This window comes from Bos indicus, chromosome 8 (genome assembly GCF_029378745.1).
Source record: "Bos indicus isolate NIAB-ARS_2022 breed Sahiwal x Tharparkar chromosome 8, NIAB-ARS_B.indTharparkar_mat_pri_1.0, whole genome shotgun sequence".
In the NCBI taxonomy this organism is placed as follows: domain Eukaryota; kingdom Metazoa; phylum Chordata; class Mammalia; order Artiodactyla; family Bovidae; genus Bos; species Bos indicus.
The window spans coordinates 86042933-86064474 of NC_091767.1; the positions used below are offsets into that span (position 1 = coordinate 86042933).

Consider the following 21542-nt stretch of genomic DNA (forward strand, 5'->3'; position numbering starts at 1 on the left):
GACCAAGATCTGGGCTCTGGAAATTTGTGTACCATGCTGGGCCTTAGGATAGATTTCTTAGGAAGAAAGGTAGTTTTTGGTGGTTAGATTCTGAAGTCATTTTTCACAAGTGTGATTGAGCTCACAATCTAGTATTATAGAGACTCAGATCCATCACAGGGGTCCTGCCCTCACGGCTCTTGCCCAAAAAGGGACTTGCCCCACTCTTGCTTTATTCTCCCCTGGCCTCCTCCTCACACCCTCAATGATGGAAGGAACTGGCTTGGCAATGCCAGACTTATTAATCCACACACTTTTTTTTTGTTTAAAGAGCTTCAGGGAGCATTACTCCTTGGCCACATTTGGCTTAAATCATATATAAAAAGTAATAATAGTTGAATGGACTGTATGAGCTATTTCTTTAATCCAGTTACCGTTTATGATGCCCATGCATCTGTAAAACTGCAGGCAGGTGAAAATGGCTAGCGGGCAGTCTGTCACTGGGTGAAACAGAATCTAAGAATTAGTTACAAGCTTAAAAAGCATTTTAGTTCAGATGTACTGGGCCAGGATTGAGCACTTAACATATAATTGGTGGTTGGTATTCAGAGAGGGAGATCCCAGAGCCAATATAGAAGGAAAAACAATACAAAAGGCGTGATTTGCAGCTGAAACGTTTGCCTGAAATTTCTGTATGCCAAAGTACTGTCATCGTTAGGACTGAAGCTGGCCTTAGGACTCTGGTAATAGTATTTAACAGGAGTTTTATATTCTTTACCATATTAGATACACGATTTATTATTATTGTACTTACAAAAGTGTTCATTTGGCCTAGAAACCATTTGCTCTTTTGTTCCAAGGCTGTATTTTAAATGCATATGTAACTGGTTTTGTAAAATCAGTACTTTGGAATGTGTGTGGGCAGAGGATCATTTCTGAGAGCCTGAGCTGGTGGTGCTCCTCTTGTTCGTCTTGCGTCCTCCAAAAATAGACCTGCTTGCTTGTGTCTCCTGCCTAGGAGAAGGGTGCTCATCATCCCGGCTGAAACCAGAAGGGGAATTCCTGACTCTCTGCACTTGAAGCTGTGTTGCAATTAGAGGTGATCTCAAGGGCGTTCTAAATCACAGGGCAGGAGTTGATGCCTTACTCACCAGGCTGCCCCCTGCTATTTGTGACATGTTATGTTGTGGTGCTGAACTGAAACTTCCTGGGACAGAGAAAACAAAGCCATCAGCAGAGTTCACCCTGTTGGCATGGAGACCATGCCTGATATCTGTTTCTTGGGTGCCTGATCCACCTAGGATGCAGGGATTGATTAGCATATGTGTTGGGTGCATTTCTGGTTTATTCTGGGACTCTTGGTGCATGTGTGAGTGTGTGTGAGCATGTGTGTGATTGTTTCCTGGAGTTTATGGAGAGTAGGGTCTCCAAGGCTGATGGGTAAACTTGAAAACAGCACTCTACTTGCAGTAGCTTAGGTCTGTGGCTGGGAACTTCAGGCCAAGCTCAAGCTGTGAGTCTGGGCCCCTGCACCTCCCCTCTGAGTGGCCCCCGGCTGGTCATGGAAATCTGGGGCTCCCCTAGACGGTAAGCAGAGAGTGTCCAATGTTGCACCACTTCCTTGGACAAATTTAATGTGAGTTTCTGGGCTCTGAGCCCTGGCCACTCTCCAGGTGAAGGCTGATCATTGAGCTCCCTTGATCCTCCTGCAGCCAGAATTTTCTGAGCCCATTGGGCTGCCCAGGATCTGAACAAACTGAACATTGTTGGGAGAAAGCCAAAACGTACAGATGAGAGATTTCAAAGTGAACAAGTCCTATGCAGAGTGGATTGGGTAGCATAGGACCTCATATACACATATGAGAGCCCTCTCTGTGGGAGGGCAGGGATGCAGCCTGCTTCTCAGAGTGGTGAGGCCAGTGTGGGCCTCCAAGCCTTCGTCTCTGCTTCTCCTTCTCCTTCTCAGTGTACCCTCTCACTGTTTCAGGATAACTGCTGCGACCTGCCCCTCAGCTGGGATGGAGTCATGGTAACCGGTGGCCAGTGCCTGGCTGGACTGTCCATTGTTGTCCCTACTGAAGGTGACAGACAGGCAGTCGCCCTTTCTCAGCCCACTGGGTTTGAACACCAAACTGCACTGGCCTTGTTCTTGTGTGCTTGTCTAACGTGTGTCCCAGGTGTGTGCATCTGTGTGTGCGTTTCTGTCTGTATGAACCTCCCAGAACCCCGCCACTGAGAAGTCAGCAGCTTGTGTGTACTCCCAGTTGCCTGTGTTTTTCTGTGTGCTTCTCTCTCTGAGTCTGCCCGTGTCATCTGGTTTTCTGGGTCTAGCTCTGTCTTCTTGTGCCCGACCATCTGTGTGTGTGTGTGTGTGGGGTGGGTGTGTGTGTGTGTGTGTGTGTGTGTGTGTGTGTGTGTGCATCTGTGTCCCTGTCCCTTTAAGAGGATGTGCTACGTGTGTTGTTCAGCCGCTCAGTGTGTCTGACTCTTTGCGACCCCATGGACTATAGCAACCCAGTGTGACCCTGTTTGTCCAAAGGCCTCCCTCCTTCTCTCTCTTACCTTTCTTCTTCAAACCCACTATAGTCGTTTCCAAGGACTGTCATTACAAAGTACCACAAACTGAGTTCCATAAACAACAGAAATTTGTCCTCGTGGTTGTGGAGGCCAGAAGTCCAAAGTCAAGGTTTTGGCAGGGTTCGTGCCTTTGGGAGGCTCTGTGGGAGAAGCCATCCACATCTCTCTGAGCTTCTGTTTTGCTGGCAGTCCATGCAGTTCCTGGGCGTGGGGCCACATCATTCCAGTATCTGCCTGTTTTCATGTGATCTTTTCTGTGTCTGTATTCAAATCTCCCCCTCTAAAGAATACTAGACATTTGATTAAGGCCCATCCCTATGTCCTCATCTTAATTTGATTATTTCTGCAATGACTCGATTTCCAAGTAAGGTCACATTCACAGTTTGCCACTATCTCACTGGAGGAACACAGTTCACCCCACAATACCCTCTTCTCCTCCAAAGACTCTTACATACTTTTCTCCATTTCTCAGGTCCTTTAAATTTCATTTCCCCATTTTTCTCATTGTCTCTGATTCTCATTCTTTCTAGTCTTACACCCTCCTCTGACCCTGGTAAGCTCCTCCTCCCACCCTTTCTGCAACTGGTTCCATGTAGACCACTAGACAACTCAATGGGAGCGTCTAAGTGGGAGTGGCCCCTGCCACTGCCCCTGACTGATTTATTGGCCTATAAATACTTCCTTCTGGGAAAAGCAGCTTTATATCCTCCATGCAGCTCTCAGGGTCCCCTCGTCACCTGCCCTTCCAGGCAGGTTGTTTTATTTCCCACCAGTCAAAGCCCTGTGACCTTGTAACCCTGGTACACATGGCTTTCCTTATCTCCTCCCCAGGCCAGCCAGTGTGACCTGGTAAACAGGCAGATCCTCAGACACTTTAGTCATTTAACCACATTGGTGACTACGTGGATGGTCAGTTGGGGTAAAAAAATCATTCATCACTGATCTGACTGTGAGGTCAGGAGTGGTGTCCTCTGGAAATGAGTTCTCCTGTTACCTCTGTCTTTAGTGTGTTTTCATGCTTGGATTGAGCTCACTGTGCAGAGTTTAGGGGTGAGCAGAGAGCTGACCTGGGCACCAGGGAGATGGAATTCATTAGCATCAGTTGTTGAAGTGACCTGCTGTGAGGAAGGGGAAACCCTTTCGGATAATCAAAAGGGAAGACTTCTCCTCTTTGAATGCTGTGGAAGACTGGCCAGATCCAACTTAGCTGGATTCCCAGTCACAGGTGCTAGCTCCTCCCAGCCTGTTCAGTGGCAGCTGGAGAGGTTTGGAGCAGCTCTTGAGGAAGCCCTTGTGAACTAGAGGAGGGCTTAGCAATAGCCAGGACAAATACCATATTTCACACATAAAGGAAATGAAACCGAGAGATGAAGTGGCTGGCTGGGAGTTAACCACCAAGAGAAAAAGTAGTATTGTGCTTAGTCTTCTGAGAACTTTCATTCTGTTTTCATTTTGGCCTCCAGTGAATGAATGATGGTTGTAACGGTGGACCAAATTTATTTGGCCACCCTCCCACTTACATTACAGACGAGTGCTCAATAAAATATTCATCGAAGATGTAAATGATTAGATGAACTTGCAAGAGAGTTGGAGAAACGCCCAGGAGCCAGGATTAGGAAGGAAACAGAACTGTGACAGTCCTGGGCTGCTGAGGAAGGAAATGCTGAGGTGTTCCATTCTGTTTGCAGCCTTAGGGAATGGCCCAGTTTTCATGGGAAAAGGTTTATGTGAGATAAAGAGTTGGATTCTGCAGATGTCATGCTATTTATGACGTGAGCTCTCCAACAGTGAGAGGCAGTGTCACCATGTGGCCGTGGGCAGATGTGGATGCATCCATGGACTCTGGAGTAGAGGGGTACCAATAAGACAAGGACACCTTAGCAAAAGCTGGTACAGGCAAAGACAACTGCAGACACATCAAATCCTTTCATGCTTTGATGCTGAAAGAGCTTACACTAGAGCAAATATGCAGAAGTAGAAAATCCTGATTTTGAGATTACATGAAATAACTAAATATGCTAAAGTTACTGATTTCACTGGAATTGGATGGATTACATTTCCTTCAAACAGGAAAAGTAAGGGGTTGAGACAAAAATCAAGTTTGGTTTTAGGAAATGAAGGAATTTACATTCCTTATATCTTAATATGGGCTTCCTTGGTGGCTCAGATGATAAAGAATCTGCTGTAATGTGGGAGACCCAGGTTCAATCCCTGGGTTGGGAAGATCCCCTGGAGAAAGGAATGGCTACCCACTCCAGTATTCTTGCCTGGAGAATTCCATGGACAGGGGAGGAGATTTTCACTCACTAGCCCAGGAAGGTGAGGAGAGGGCTTGCCTCAAGCCTGGCTCCAGATGGGACAAACAGGAGGCTTTCCCATGAGAAATCAGACTTGGACCTGCACCTCAGGAAACTAAATTTACATTACCAGCGTGTTATGGAAGGATCAAGAGCCCAAGAATTAACATAAAAACTTGGCACTGCCTATTTCAGGAACCCAGTCCTCAAGGGATTCCCACAGAAAAACCAGCCCTGCAGTGAAAAATTACAAAGTACACTCAGAGAGGCCCAGGATGAGTGATGAGTTAGTAAACAATGAAGCTGAAAGGATTAAAGGTAAAGGAAGAAAAAGCAGTGGTGGGTTTGAAATGGAACCAAAGAGACCTTCTGGAAATGAAAAGTATAGTAGATAAAATAAGAAATTTGATGGATAGTAGTAGATGGCACAGAGCTAACGATTATAAAAAGATAGGGAATGTAAAGTAGAAGAGCAGGGAAGGCTCTTATAAGGAAGTTCAGCATATATCTAGAAGGAGATTTCAAAGGAGAAATAAAGGGGGAAGGGAGAAACAGTATTTCATGACATACTGATGGAGGATTTTACATAATTCATGGAAGGCATGAATCTTCAGATGTTGGGTATAGCACTGAGGCCTGTTGAGGCTAAAATAAAAATAAGTTCATAGCTAGTGATACTTTGTTATGGCAAAGACAAGGGAAATAGGAAAAGCAGCCAAAGAGGGGAGAGGTCAGATTATCCACAAAGGCATGGTAAGACTAGTAACAAAACCACAAAAGACAGAGGACAGTGGTGTAATTGTCAGTCTAGAATTCTGTACCCAGCTATACTGGCATTCAAGTGTGAAAGCAACAGATAATTTTAGACCATGACCGAGAGTGTTTACAACCTTTTTTTTACACAAAGAGCAAATGTGAATCAGGAAGAGCTCAGTTGAACCTGGGGGAAAGGAATGAGATGCAGGCAGTGTTGGTAAGGGAAGAACTTGTTAACCAAGTTGGCAAATCTAAATAAATTTTGTTATTGAAAATCATCTGTAATAAGGACCACTGCTCCTGCTAAGTCGCTTCAGTCATGTCCGACTCTGTGCGACCCCATGGACTACAGCCTACCAGGCTTCTCTGTCCATGGGATTCTCCAGGCAAGAACACTGGAGTGGGTTGCCATTTCCTTCTCCAATGCATGAAAATGAAAAGTGAAAGTGAAGTCGCTTCAGTCATGTCCGACTCTGTGCGACCCTATGGACTGCAGCCTGCCAGGCTCCTCCATCCATGGGATTTCCCAGGCAACAGTACTGGAGTGGGATGCCATTGCCTTCTCCAATAAGGACCACTAGGAGCTTACAAATGGAGTGTAACTAAACATTGGGAAGCAATAATTCAAAGCTCTGGTGGTTGGGGTGGTGTTTGCAGCTCACAGCATTTCAAGGTGCTTGTATTTCATTGTATTTGGGAAACTTTGCCAAATTAGGTATGCCTATAAAAAGTAATAAAGCTAACTACTTAAGTGTAACTTTTGAATAAGTAAAGGGAGAATAAAGGGAGAAAAACAGAAGAAAATAGGAAGGAAGAATTAAAAAGCAAAATTAACACTTTTAAAATAAACTCAGTTAACAATCTCATAGGTTAACACATATAGACTTTTAAATTAGCATGTTAAATTATATGTTATTTACAAAATTCGTGTCTAGTGCATGCCCAGTTGCTTCCGTAGTGTCTGACTTTTTGCAATCCTGTGGACTGTAGCCCGCCAGACTCCTTTGTCCATGGGATTCTCCAGGCAAGAAGACTGGGGTGGGTTGGCATGCCTTCCTCCACGGAATCTTCCCGACTCAGGGATCCAACCAGCGTCTCCTGCATTGCAGGTGGATTCTTTACCCATTGAGCCATCTGGGAAGCCCTCATGTCTAGTGTATAATCATAAAAATCATTAAAAGTTAAAAATACAGAGTAGAACTACATTAACCAAAAATACTCTGAGGTAACTATATTAACATCTGACAAAATGGTTTTTTAGACACAAAAGCCTTAAATAGTGATATAAAGACTAGATGATGTAATATATTTGAAGTTTATTGCACCCAGGAACATAGGTTCCAATATACAAACTCAACCTCACAGAATTAATAATGTCTATTTGACATATACAGTATCAGTTAGCATGTATCTCATTGAAACTAAAGGTTTCCTGATGACCTAGCAAGTAAAGAATCTGCCTGCAATGCAGGAGATGCAGGAGACACAAGTTGGATCCCTGGATTAGGCAGATTCCCTAGAGAAGGAAATAACAACACACTCCCGTATTCTTGCCTGGGAAGTCCAATAGACAGAGACTGCTGGGCTACAGTCCTTAGGGTCACAAAGAGTCAAACATGACAGACCACACACAAATGCATGATCACACACTGATTGAAACTAAGCATTTTTAAAAATTTGAGCAACAAATTGACAAGTTTAATCTTTTGGGCACATATAAGCCCCTGCAGGGAACAGTTAGAGAAAATACATTCTTGCCAATCAATGTGGAGCATTTCAGGAACTGACTGTACTAGACTGTAAAGCAAATCACAGTGGTATCAAAGAATTACCATCACACGACTATGTTTTGTGACAGCAGTATCATTAAAGCATACCTTTAGTAACTCATAGCCAAAAATTTATAAATTATAAGAGAAGTGGAGTCTGACCGACCATAAGGAGATTAAATAAATTAACTTATTTGATGGCTAACCCTTGGGAAATTTCTCACTTAATGCATACATTAGAAAAGAGAAAGAGAAAATTTATCAACTGTAGAAGTTAAAAATATAAAGATTTGAATAGATAATTATAGTAGGAGAGGCTCAAGGGCCAGTAAACCTTCCTAAGGACTCTTGAGCTCATGAGGAATTCTTAAGGTGCAACCTAAAACAGTAGTACTATTTCATGTCCATCATATTGGCAAACATTTTAACCCACACTCCCCCGCAAAAAAACCCAAATGCTGGCAAAGTTACAGGGGAAATACTTTAACTCACTTTTAGTGGAGTACAAATGGTTTCAAGCACTTTTAAGACATAGATAAATGAAAGACTTCAAGGCCTATGGCTTATCACTAATGCATGTGGTTGGGTGCTTGCAAGGTTACTCCCATACATGTACAGAAGGAGATATATACAGGTCGTCATTATACACTGTCTGCACTGGCAAAAATGTAGAAACAAATTATTGCCCCTGAATTGGGAAAAGGATAAAGAAATTGTGGATTCTTTTACAGTAGAATATTATGAAGTAATTAAACAAATGAACTGCATCAACAGAGAAACCCCAAGCTGACTTTGAGTAAAAAAAAAATAGCAAAGAAGGTCTTTCAGGGGAAATTCTATAAATATAAAATATAAATATGCATTGGAATAGTACATACTCATTCTCTGGAGAAATAAGGGAAGGGTGTGCTTTAGTTACAATTCAGAATGTCTTATGTTTTTAATTACTGTGAGTCAACATTTAAAAAACTAAGATCATGGCATCCAGTCCTATCACTTCATGGCAAATAGATGGGGAAAATATGGAAACAGTGTCAGATTTCATTTTCTTGGGCTCCAAAATCAATGTGGATGGTGACTGCAGCCACTAAATTAAAAGACACTTGCTCCTTGGAAGAATGGCTGTGACAAGCCTAGACAGTGTATCAAAAAGGAGAGACATCACTTTAACAAAGGTCCATATAGTCAAAGCTATGATTTTTCCAGTAGTCATGTATGGATGTGGGAGTTGGACTATAAAGAAGGCTGAGCGCCAAAGAATTGATGGCTTTTGAACTGTGGTGTTGGAGAAGACTCTTGAGAGTCCCTTGGACTGCAAGGAGATCAAGCCAGTCAATCCTAAAGGAAATCAGTCCTGAATATTCATTGGAAGGACTGATGCTGAAGCTGAAGCTCCAATACTTTGGCCACCTGATGTGAAGAACTGACTCATTGGAAAAGACCCTGATGCTGGGAAAAATTGAGGGCAAGAGGAAAAGGGGGCAACAGAGGATGAGGTGATTGGATGGCATCACTGACTCAATGGACATGAGTTTGAGCAAATTCAGGGAGATAGGGATGAACAGAAAGCCTGGCGTGCTGCAGTTCATGGGTTGCAAAGAGTCAGGCATGACTTAGTGACTGAACAACAACAACAACAACAAAGTCAAATATGGTAAAATGTTTGCATAAAATCTTGATGTTGTGTACATGCATGCTAGTGTGTTAATATATGTATTTTTCTCTGCAACATTTCAGTGTTAAAAATTGTTAGCTCAGAAATCATTAATATTGAATAGGAAGCAAGAGGAGATATGAGCAGTATGAATTTTGGAAGCTAAAAGGCTGTATTATTGTTATTTGAAGAAAATGATATCTTCAAAGAAAATCCAAGACAATCAACTCAGAAACTATCATAACTAAGGTAGTTCAGTCAAGTGGCAAGGTAAAAGAAAAATACACTTGCTGCTGCTGCTGCTAAGTCACTTCAGTCATGTCTGACCCTGTGCGACCCCATAGACGGCAGCCCACCAGGCTCCCCCGTCCCTGGGATTCTCCAGGCAAGAACACTGGAGTGGGTTGCCATTGCCTTCTCCAATGCATGAAAGTGAAAAGTGAAAGTGAAGTCGCTCAGTCATGTCCGACCCTCAGCGACCCCATGAACTGCAGCCTTCCAGGCTCCTCCATCCATGGGATTTTCCAGGAAAGAGTACTGGAGTGGGGTGCCATTGCCTTCTCCGAAAATACACTTGAGGGACAGAATAATGACCTATCAGTGATGTCCATGTCCTAATCCCTGAACCTGGAAATGTGTCACCTTATTTCATAGGACAGGGACTGTGCAGATGGGACTAAGTTCAGGATTTTGATGTGGAAATGATCCTGGATGATCTGTATGGCCCAATGTAATCACAGAGGTCCTTATAAGAGAAAGACAGGAAGGTCAGAGCCACTTGTTGGAGATATGTTGATCATGGAAACAGAAGTTAGAGTGATATAAGGAAGGCACCATGAGCCAGGGCATGCAGGTGGCCTCCAAAAGCTGGGAAAGGCAAAGAAAAGACTCTCCCAGAGCCTGCAAAAGAAATACCATCCTGCCAACACCTTGATTTTTGGACTTCTGACCTGCAGAACTGTGTGACAGTGTATTTGTGTTGTGTTACACTACTAAGTTTGTGCTAATGTGTTACAGCAAAGTAGGAAATTTGTACAATATGTAGAAATCTAATAGTTTTCCCATAATAAATGCACTTATCTGTCCATCAACATCCCAGTTTTTAAGTGGAAGTTATCAGGATGATTCTAAATTGAATCTGAAAGAGAAGTAGCCTTGAAATTAAGAAATATGCCCCTCAAAGTAACATTTGTTATTCCTGATGTCAAAATGTATTTCAATCATCTTAATGTAAAAAAAAAAAAAGATGTTGCCATAGTAGCAGGCCAAGACCAGTGGTGTTAGGGGTAAGGTTAGCAATGAATAGAAGCTATTTTGATGGGAGAATACCCTTTGTAGAGGTAACTTGAGAGTGAAGTGAAAGTAAAGTCGCTCAGTCATGTCTGACTCTTAGCGACCCCATGGACTGCAGCCTACCACGCTCCTCCGCCCAGGGGATTTTCCAGGCAAGAGGACTGGAGTTCACTTTCACTTTTCACTTTCATGCATTGGAGAAGGAAATGGCAACCCACTCCAGTGTTCTTGCCTGGAGAATCCCAGGGACGGGGGAGCCTGGTGGGCTGCCGTCTATGGGGTCGCACAGAATCAGACATGACTGAAGTGACTTAGCAGCTTAGCAGCAGCAGAGGTAACTTTCTGGCACAGAATTGACCCATGAGAAATAGAAAAGATCCGAGGACAAGAGGTTCTTGGCTGACTGCACAATGAGGGATCAGTTGGATGGATGTGTTTTAGGAAAAGCAAGGGACACGCCCCTTCAAAGTAAGGGACAGTATAGGTAGGGAGAGAAACTTGCACCAGAATCAAGAACCAGAAGCCTTGATACAATGGGTATAAATTAGATTTTCTTCATTGTTTGTCTTTCTGATTTCTTCCTGAGGGCTCAATATTATTCACCTGCCTAGGGAGGGAGCTGTGAATGTATGAAGTTGCCGTGTTATCCACCCATGCTTTTGGTCTCTGAGTTTCTCATAGAGCATAAAGGAGGCTGATTTCAGGCCTGGGTTGGGACATGGATGGTATCTGTGGAGATCCTCCCTTTGGTCCATTCCCAGCTGGACAGGCCTTTTAAATGCTGTTGTACTTGGAACTCCCCAGATGTAGGTGCTGGTCACTTACGAGCTTTCTTTCTAGTCCCAGTGTCCCTTCCAGCAATGCTTTCAGTGTTGTTTCTGATCAGCTTTAAGTTCATTCTTGGATGGGTTTTGTTTTTCTCTTTCCTCAGCCCTTCAAAGCAGGATTCTGGGTCTAGGCTGCACACTTAGAGCTTTAGACAAATTCCCAGGCCCTTAGTGGCATGATGTGCAGGTGGATATTTTTATCAGCTTCCACGTGACCCCAATGTGAAGTCATTGTTGAACCCCATGGGTTTAGATGGTATAGAATGGAGAGTTGTCAAGAACTCCACATGTGGATTAGATCACTTCACTAGCGTCCCCTTCATTTTCTGTAAATTGAGGAAGCTGTGACTTTAGGAGTGAGTGTTCATCTGGTCAAGAGTGAAGAGAATGCATATAAATTGGGCACCTCAGGGTGGGAGAAAATCAGAGGAAGTCTTACCCTAGGTCTGAGCAAAGCTGAGGGTGATGGCTAGTACTTTTGAAAGAATGCTTCCAGGAGTGTGGCCCTCTTCCCCTTTGCCTGGCATCTCCACCTCCCCTCTACCTGCTTTTACCTGGTTTGTTCACCTGGTCTCCCATGCCCACCCCTCCTCAGGAGACATTTCCTGACCTAAGGATTACATTTTTAATGTTATGCAGCCATCATTACTTTCTAGTTCCAGACATTTTCATCACTCCCAAAGGGAGACCCTACACTCATTTAGAGTTACTCCTTAAATTCCCCTTCCCCAGCCCCTGGCAACTACTAATCTGTTTTCTGTCTTTGGATTTACCTATTACGGATATTTCATAAACAGATATAATCAAGATAAATTGATATAATTTATCAATTATAAATTGGTAAACAGAAATAATCAAGAGTGCTTTAAAGATTAAATCCACTGTGTAAGGTGCTTGATTCCAGTACAAATGGATTTCTCCAGTCCTTGTTAGCTAGAGTTGATTAAGCATCAAAAAGGGAAATACTGGCACCATCCCTGGTTAAGCCATCTGACTCGTGTACAGTAAGTCCCCTACATACAGATGAGTTCTGTTCCTAGAGCATGCCCATAAGTCCAATTCATTCATGAGTCCAAAAAAGTTAGCCTAGGTACCCAACCAATACAATCGGCTATATAATACTGTATAATACTGTACTGTAATAGGTTTATAATATTTTCTATATAAATAATACATAAAAACAAATAAGCACAAAAAATTAAGAAGACATTTTCAATCTTTCAGTATAGTACCTGGAAAAGTACAGTAGTACCAGCTACATCACCACTGTTTTTGCACTTGCTTCCAGACATCCTGGGCTTGAAATAAAGATACCATGCTACTGTACTCTGTACAGTTCTACACTAAAGTACACAAAAGTGTAACCACATGTACAGCGTGCACGCATGTGACAGTGTATGCCAGATACGTGAACCAACTTACATGATTAGACATGCGAATGCACGTTCAAATCTTTGAAAGTTTGAAACTTGGAGGTTCCAATGTAGGGGACTTACTGTAGATGGTTTCACAGTGCCCCACCCGGTGGGTGGGTGAGGGTTAACATCACATGCTCTGTGCCCACATGAAAGGCAAACCAAGAAGGAGGTCATCTTCCCTGTTCTGCATTTCTCAGAAAAGGAGCCTTCCTGGAGTAAAGACTAGGTCTAAAACCACCATCAGTTATCAATCAGGGGTGTAGGAGAAGCTGTTCACTGGAGTGGAGAAGGATTTCAGGTTTTTGTACTCCTTCAATGTGAAAAAACAAGATATTCTTGAAAAGAAGTAGACCATGAGAGTCTGTGTATAGAGTAACTGGACAGTCTCGAGCTCTCCCCAGGTTTCCTTCTATAAGTTGTACAAAAGGAACCCTCTCCTTAACTTTCTCCTCTGAGAGGTTCTCTCCCTTTCTTCTCTTTCTTGATTCATATTTTTTTTTCCACGTTGAAGAAGATCCTCCTATGTCTTTCAAGATATTTAGATGATCAATGGAGATGTCCCAAGTTGATGTATGCAAATACCCTAAAAATGGAGGAAGGTGGTGGCAGAACTGCTTTTAAGCCAGTCCTCCAAATAGATGACTCAGTCTTAGCCCTCAGAACCCTAGGCCTGCTCCTTTTAGATTTTTGCTAGTCAGCTTGGAGACACAGATCCTTACACTCCTGTGTCTGTGTCTCCCAGGAAGTCATGGAGTGTCAAAGGCCTTTGGAAAAACTGTCATCAGGGTAGAGATGAGAAGTATAATTAAACTTGTACCAGACAGAAGAGATCATGGTGACTTTAATCTAATATGTCATTTGCTATTTTAAGTTATGATTTGATGACTATTTTACATGCCCTACTATGCTTTTAGTGTTATGAAACCTTAATGAAGCATTTGAATCTTAAACAACTTGTAACTACTTGGGTTCTGGCCAGAACACAGTGAAACAACGTGTTTGCTATAATCTGGGCAGCCCAGATTATACCATAGCAACTGCTTCGGACGGTCGGATCAGATCTCATTTTGGTTTCAAAAATGCAGGATCTAGCGCAGGAGCCTCAGCAGGAACGCAGGTCTCCCCAAGTTGAGCCTGTATGATTAGTGAACAACCATGACATCCAGAATGTTACCTGCTTGATTTAGCCTCTTTCCAGAGTTTTGTCATTAACATTTCAGTTACCTTCTGGCTTTGTGTCATCAATAAGAATTCTCTTGTACAACTTAATTCACTGCATTAAAAAGGGGGTTGACTAGCAGAAAATAAAGTTGAACCTAATAATGTTGTTAATAATAATCACAAATAGTAATCAGCCCTAGTTAGTGACACCTCTCTACACAGATATCTACCCACTCTCCCTTGTGAAGGGAAACTATCTTCATCTTGAAATTAACAGCCTCCTGCCTCTTCAGCTTCTTCCTATCTCCTTCACCCGGCCTGTGAAACTTATCCCCGGGGTCCACTAGAAATCCTATAGTTTTTCATCCAGTTAAATCAGTAATACAGATATGTGCCATCTTTCCATCTTCTACTTCATTAAATAAAACGAAAAAGAGACCAACCAGAAATCAAGACACAAGATTTAGAACAGTACTATCCTTTATAGTCTTTTTCAGATTGCTCTGTTGTCTTAGTTTGTCTGCAGTGATCTCATCTCCTGATGATTGATTGTCTTGTCTCTCTAGCCTTAGTGGGTTTTTTTGGTGTTATGGAATTTTAGTGTGCATGTTTATCTTAACAGAGAGTATCCCTCCAGCCCCTGACCAGCAGCACGTGCACACACACACACACATGCACACACACACACACAGACACACGCACAAATCCCTCCCAACTGCTGTCTGTTTCACTTCCTCTTGTTCCCCATGGTTTGTGTCACTAGCTGAGAGCTCCTGACTGTGATTGAATGGGGCCCCACATTCCAGGGCAGCATTTCCAGCCCTACTTGCTCTGTATTTCGGGTACCTTTAGGCCCTGTTTTCCCTCTTGAATTCGAACCTGGGATGGTTTCTTCCTGGTTCTGCCCTGGTGCAGTGGGACAGAGCCTTCCGCAACACTCAGCCTTGTTGTTTTTGTTCTGTTCAAACCAATGATTAGCTTGTTTGTGAGGATGTCTCTGTTTTGTCACACACTTTCTTCTTCTCATTTCCTTATTGTGGCTTGTGCTTGATGGTGTGGTAGGAAAGAGGATGGACTTTCTGAGCATGAATTTGCTTAATAAATTAGTGAGGTTAGATTAGATTTAGTGCTTGCAGAGAGAATGTGATCCTCATTATTTGCAGATTCTGTATTTTCAAGTTTACTTATAACCTAAAATGTGTTTGTAACCCCCAAATCAATTCTCACAGCATTCATAGACATGCCTACAGCAGTCAAAATTTTGATTTGCTGATTCACATGTTCCCTGATGAGCTTGTACAAAACAACACTCTGTCTAATGCCCCAGCTCATACTGTAAACAAATGTCCTTTCCATGGTCTGTTTAGTGCCATGTATTTGCATTTTTGTGCTTTTTGTTGGTGATTGGCTATTTAAAATGCTCCCAGTTATGGTGCTGAAGTCCTGTCTGGTGCCATAAACACAAGTGTGCCTTAGGGTGAAAGCGTGTGTGTTAGATAAGCTTCTTTCAGACCAAGTTATAGGGCTGTTGGTTGTGAGCTCAGTGTTAATGAGTCAATAGTACTTATTAAATAAAGTGTCTTTAAAGTGAAGCACACTAAAACAAGGTTCTTTATTGATCAGTTGGTGAGAATGCTGTGAGCGGAGGCAATCAGGAACCTCACCCTGTCTTTCTTCAGGAGCAGCCCATTCCCTATTTGCTCCTTCAGTGGTGGAGGCAACATTCTAGAATATAATTACCCCCATTAAGCCAATAAGGAGAGTGGAAGGTTTGTATGTGACAGTCAGAACCTCCCCCAAGCAGTTCCTAGAAGGCGCCCCAGGGAGCCCTTTCTCCCTGTTCTCACCGACATTTGCTCTTCTCTGATTCTTCTCCTTTGCAGGGTACTTTCTGAATTTTCTGGAGCCAGTTAACAATATCACCATAGTCCAAGGCCAGACAGCGATTCTGCACTGCAAGGTGGCCGGAAACCCGCCACCCAGTGTGCGGTGGCTGAAGAACGACGCCCCGGTGGTGCAGGAGCCGCGGCGCGTCATCATCCGCAAGACGGAATACGGTTCCCGGCTGCGGATCCAGGACCTGGACACGACGGACACCGGCTACTACCAGTGCGTGGCCACCAATGGGGTGAAGACCATCACTGCCACCGGCGTCCTGTTTGTGCGACTCGGTGAGTGGGCACGGCCCCGGGCACATTGCTTAGCAGATAGGAAGGTCCCCAGCCACTGAGCACAGATTAATTTGCAGTTTGAAACTGAACACACACAAGCAACAGAGAGGAAATCAATAAAACCCTTCCCCGAGGCCTTTCCCATTGTGCATGAGGTCCCCAGCTTAACCTGTTACCCATTTACTAGTAATAAAAGAAAATAGACGCAGATGGAGGGGTCTATAAACCTGGAGTGCAGAAAATAATGCCAGACATGTTGTGTGTCAGGAGGTCACCCCCACGGGGGAGGCCCAGGCGATCCAGACAGGCGCCCACCCACCCACGGAAACCCGACCCAGCGCAGAGGATGGGTGGGGAACAGAAGGTGAGCACGATTCTGTACTCTTGTACTTATCACAGGTGGCACAAAGCAATCAACTGGCAGACAGAGATGTATCCCTTTCATCCGAGTTATGAGGAGGTCCCTACCATGCCCCAGCCATTTTGTCACCAGTGAGTAAGACAGATCTTGTGAATCAAGGTTGGATGAGAAGAGAGAAAAGACAGCAAAAATTCCCAAAATATCTCTCGATGTTTCTGCATCAACAGAGAGCACCCCTTCCATCCTCAGTGGGTTTTGCCATCCCTGGCATATAATCTTGGGCAGGGGCAGAGCTGGAGGCTGAAGATGGCTCACCACAAATGAGCACCCTGGGCTGCGGTTGCCTTTACCACGGGCCAGATTGGAAAAAAAATTTATTCCAAATCATGAAGTATTAATAACTTGTCTTTTTTTTTTTAATTTTAGGTCCAACACACAGCCCAAATCATAACTTTCAGTAAGTATCTGCTTTCCTCAAACCATTTTCTCATTCTTTGTGGGCTTCCGTTATGTAAGAATCCAGGTTATAAATTGGGCAAACATATGTCTTTGCTGAATTTGCTAGAGGTTGGCTAGACTTCACACAGGGATGGCAATGTGCTTGCTTTGGGCTGAAAACAGTTGTATTTTCCATGTTGAGTGTTAGGGAAAAAGCCATAAAAACACTGATAGTTGTTTTCAGAGATTATGACCTTACAGGACAACAGGAGGCAGAGTAAGTGTACAGACCATTCTGCCGGGGCTGCCAAGACCCTGATGTCCCAAGAACATTTGAAACAGGGAAGTGGATGCGTGCATGCTAAGTCACTTCAGTCATGTCCAACTCTTTGCAACCCCATGGACTATAGCCTGCCAGGCTCCTCTGTCCATGGGATTCTCCAGGCAAGAATACTGGAGTGCCCTCCATGCCCTCCTCCAGGGGATCTTCCCAACCCAGGGATCAAACCCATGTCTCTTACATCTCCTGCATTGACAAGTGGGTTCTTTACCACAAGTGCCACCTGGGAAGCCCAAACAGGGAGGTAGTTACCCTGAAATCTCAACACCACCCATAACCGCACCACCAGCTACAGTCTATGAAATGTGTGCTCATGGAGCCTCCACCATGGGGTGGGGGTCGGGGGTTCTCAGACCCATTTCAGAGATGAGGAGACTGAGGCTCAGAACCTGGCTCACTGGTCTTCACCTAGCTGCGGGCAAGTTCTGGCTGTGAACTCAGGCCTCTCTTTTGCTGATGCAGCCTCTTTTCTCCTCTGGACATCACAGGTCCATGAGAATCACTCTTTTCAGCCCCTGTGTTTGAGGTTAGCAGTGGCTGTGGATTCCTCATTTCCTGGACAGGCCATTGCTTCATCTCCCAAAGTTCTGAGCAGTGGCACAGACACTGTGTTGGTCAGCCAAGCAGTGTCTGCTTATCTGTGTCCCCCTGCAGCCTCATAAACACTGGCCGTTGCGCTGAGGTAGGGAAATGCACCGTCTCACTTTTGTTCACTTTTTCACATAAATTAATATTGAACTTGACATGTTTAATTAACAGTGTCAGTGTGTTTTACATTTCCCTGATGGTCTTTCTCCTGCTCTCTGTCTGTGGGAATTCCTGTTGTTTCCCACCTGCACAGTGGCCGCTTTGTTAGGCTGGTGGACAGTTTCTCTAGGGGAGATTCTGGGGAGTAGGACAGGCAGGGACACAGGATGCACCTCTCATAAGAGAAAACCTGCCAGTGGCGGGTGGGTGGGGGAGGGCACAGAGGTCACATCCCTGCCACAGTGTGGACCCATTTCTCTTATCTTCCAAGATGATTCTCACATCCATTCATTTCTGCTGCTCGGAAGGAGGAAAACTGATACTGACTGCTTTGTTCTCCCTTTCTGTCACCAGTGAGGCCGTGATAGACATTTCCTAGCTTATGGTGCTTCTTTGTCAGCTGGTTCTTCATAGTCTTTGCCCGTGATCCTCACATTGTTTGTTTCTTAATTATTTTTAATAATTATGTCTTATTTCTTGCTGGAGAGGATGTAGAGGAAGAGGAATCCTCCTACACTGCTGGTGGGAAGGTAAATTGGTACAGCCACTATGGAGAACAGTATGGAGGTTCCTGAAAAAACTAAGAACAGTTACTATATCATTCTGCAGTCCCACTCCTGGGTGTATATTCAGAGAAAACCATAATTTGAAAAAGACACCTGCACCCCTATGTTCATAGCAGCACTATTTGCAATAGCAAGACATGGAAGAAGCCTAGATGCCCACTGACAGATGAATGGATAGGAAGATGTGTGGTGTATATACAATGGGATTACTCAGCTGTAAAAATAAATGAAACAATGTCATTTGCAGCAACATGGATGAACCTAGAGATTATCATATTTAGTGAAGTAATTCTGACAAATACCAAACGATATCACTTATACGTGAAACTTAAAAAGATGATACAAATGAACTTATTTACAAACCTTATTTACATAAATAATAGGCTTATGATTATCAAAGTGGATAATGGGGTAGAGAGGGGAGAGATAAATTAGGAGTTTCAGATTAACAGATATACACTACTATATATAAAATAGGTAAACAAGGCCCTACTGTATAGCACAGGGAACTCTATTCAATATTTTGTAATAACCTATAAGGGAAAAGAATCTGAAAAAACATATATATGTGTAAGTGAATGGCTTTGTTGTACACTTGAAATTACACAAATTGTAAATTAAGTATATTTCAATAAAAAAGAGGTAATTAAAACATTGAAAAAATAAAAATCATAGAAATCAATGACAAAAATTAATGTCTTATTTCTTGATTGTGTAGCAGTTAATATTCTTCTGTCATTTATTAATAATTGCCAGTAATTGTATGGGTGTTTATGTTGTCTTGTTAAAGAACACACTAATTTCCTTGAAGAATTCTGATGTTATTTTGATTAGAATTGCAATGAATTTTTAGATAAATTTGGTTGAAAATTAATACCTAAATCAAATTGTTCTATCAAGGACCACTTTCTTTGTGTTTTAAGATATTCTTTTCCATGACATTTTATTATGAAAAATTCAACCACATGAAAAAGTAGAAAGAATTTTACGGTGGACATGCAATCCATATACCTGCCAATGAGATGCTGCCATTTACATTTTACTCTGTTGGCTATTTTTACATACATTTCTATTCATCAGTCATCTAATTTTTTATTCATTTCAATAAGTTGCAGATATTTGTACACTTATCCTGAAATATTTTACATACCATTATGGATTATGATATCACTTAGCAATATTATGGGAATCATTAACACGAGTTCAACATCTGTGTACTTACTATTCTCATCTCTTCTTTTTGAGTTAAACTTGCATACAATGAAATGCGCAGATCTTATGTATTCTATTAATAAGCTCCAAAAATGTGAAAACCTCTACACTATAAACCCTTATCCAGGCACAGCACATTCCTATTATTCTAGAAAGTTCCATGATCCAACTTCTTAATCACTACTCCCCCACCCCAGGCAATAATTGTCCTGACTTTTTTTCTACCATGAGCTAAGTTTACATGTTTTAGAACTGCATAGAAATGAAATCCTGTAGCACGTAGACACTTGAACCTGGTTTCCTTCAGTTCAGTGCAGTTGCTCAGTTGTGTCCAACTCTTTGTGACCCCATGAACCACAGCATGCCAGGCCTCCCTGTCCATCACCAACTCCTGGAGTCCACCCAAACCCATGTGCATCCAGTCAGTGATACCATCCAGCCATCTCATCCTCTGTCATCCGCTTCTCCTCCTGCCCTCAATCTTTCCCAACATCAGGGTCTTTTCAAATGAGTCAGCTCTTCGCATCAGGTGGCCAAAGTGGAGTTTCAGCTTCAACTTCAATCCTTCCAATGAACACCCAGGACAGATCTCCTTTAGGATGGACTGGTTGGATCTCCTTGCAGTCCAAGGGACTCTCAAAAGTCTCCTCCAACACCACAGTTCAAAAGCATCAATTCTTCAGCACTCAGCTTTCTTTATAGTCCAACTCTCACATCCATATATGACTACTGGAAAAACCATAGCCTTGACTAGATGGACCTTTGTTGGCAAAGTAATATCGCTGCTTTTTAATATGCTATCTAGGTTAGTCATAACTTTCCTTCCAAGGAGTAAGTGTCTTTTAATTTCATGGCTGAAGTCACCATCTGCAGTGATTTTGGAGTCCAAAAAAATAAAGTCATCCACTGTTTCCCCATCTATTTGCCATGAAGGGATGGGGACTAGATGCCATGATCTTATTTTTCTGAATGTTCAGCTTTAAGCCAACTTTTTCACTCTCCTCTTTCACTTTTATCAAGAGGCTCTTTAGTTCTTCACTTTCTGCCATAAAGGTGGTGTCATCTGTATATCTGAGGTTATTGATATTTCTCCCAGCAATCTTGATTCCAGCTTGTGCTTCTTCTAGTCCAGCGTTTCTCATGATGTACTCTGCATAGAAGTTAAATAAGCAGGGTGACGATATACAGCCTTGATGTACTCCTTTTCCTATTTGGAACCAATCTGTTGTTCCATGTCCAGTTCTAACTGTTGCTTCCTGACCTGCATACAGATTTCTCAGGAGGCAGGTCAGGTGGTCTGGTATGCCCATCTCTTTCAGAATTTTCCACAGTTTTTTGTGATCCACACAGTCAAAGGCTTTGGCATAGTCAATAAAGCAGAAATAGATGTTTTTCTGGAACTCTCTTTCTTTTTTGACAATCCAGTGAATGTTAGCAATTTGATCTCTGGTTCCTCTGCCTTTTCTAAAACCAGCTTGAACATCTGGAAGTTCATGGTTCACGTATTGCTGAAGCCTGGCTTGGAGAATTTAGAGCATTACTTTACTAGCATGTGAGATGAGTGCAATTGTGCGGTAGTTTGAGCATTCTTTGGCATTGCCTTTCTTTGGGATTGGAATGAAAACTGACCTTTTCCAGTCCTGTGGCCACTGCTGACTTTTCCAAATTTGCTGGCATATTGAGTGCAGCACTTTCACAGCATCACCTTTCAGGATTTGAAATAGCTCAACTGAAATTCCATCACCTCCACTAGCTTTGTTCATAGTGATGCTCCCTAAGGCCCACTTGACTTCACATTCCAGGATGTCTGGCTCTAGGTGAGTGATCACACCATTGTGATTATCTGGGTCATGAAGATCGTTTTTGTGTAGTTCTTCTGTGTATTCTTTGCACCTCTTCTTAATATCTTCTGCTTCTGTTAGGTCCATACCATTTCTGTCCTTTATTGAGCCCATCTTTGCATGAAATGTTCCCTT

The 21542-nt window shown here is 42.9% G+C and overlaps 1 protein-coding gene across 2 annotated transcripts in view; it reads left to right on the forward strand.

The window, feature by feature from the left end:
* The window catches only part of ROR2 (receptor tyrosine kinase like orphan receptor 2), a 237531-nt gene that overhangs the window by 183356 nt on the left and 32633 nt on the right, over positions 1-21542 (forward strand). For both annotated transcript variants that reach the window (XR_002181323.2, XM_019966617.2), the window contains exons 3-4: positions 15615-15902; positions 16690-16720. Coding sequence is in view for 1 of the 2 variants with exons in the window: in XM_019966617.2 (XP_019822176.2) it covers positions 15615-15902; positions 16690-16720 (319 nt within the window). In the remaining variant the exon portion in view is untranslated. The remainder of the gene's footprint in view (positions 1-15614; positions 15903-16689; positions 16721-21542) is intronic.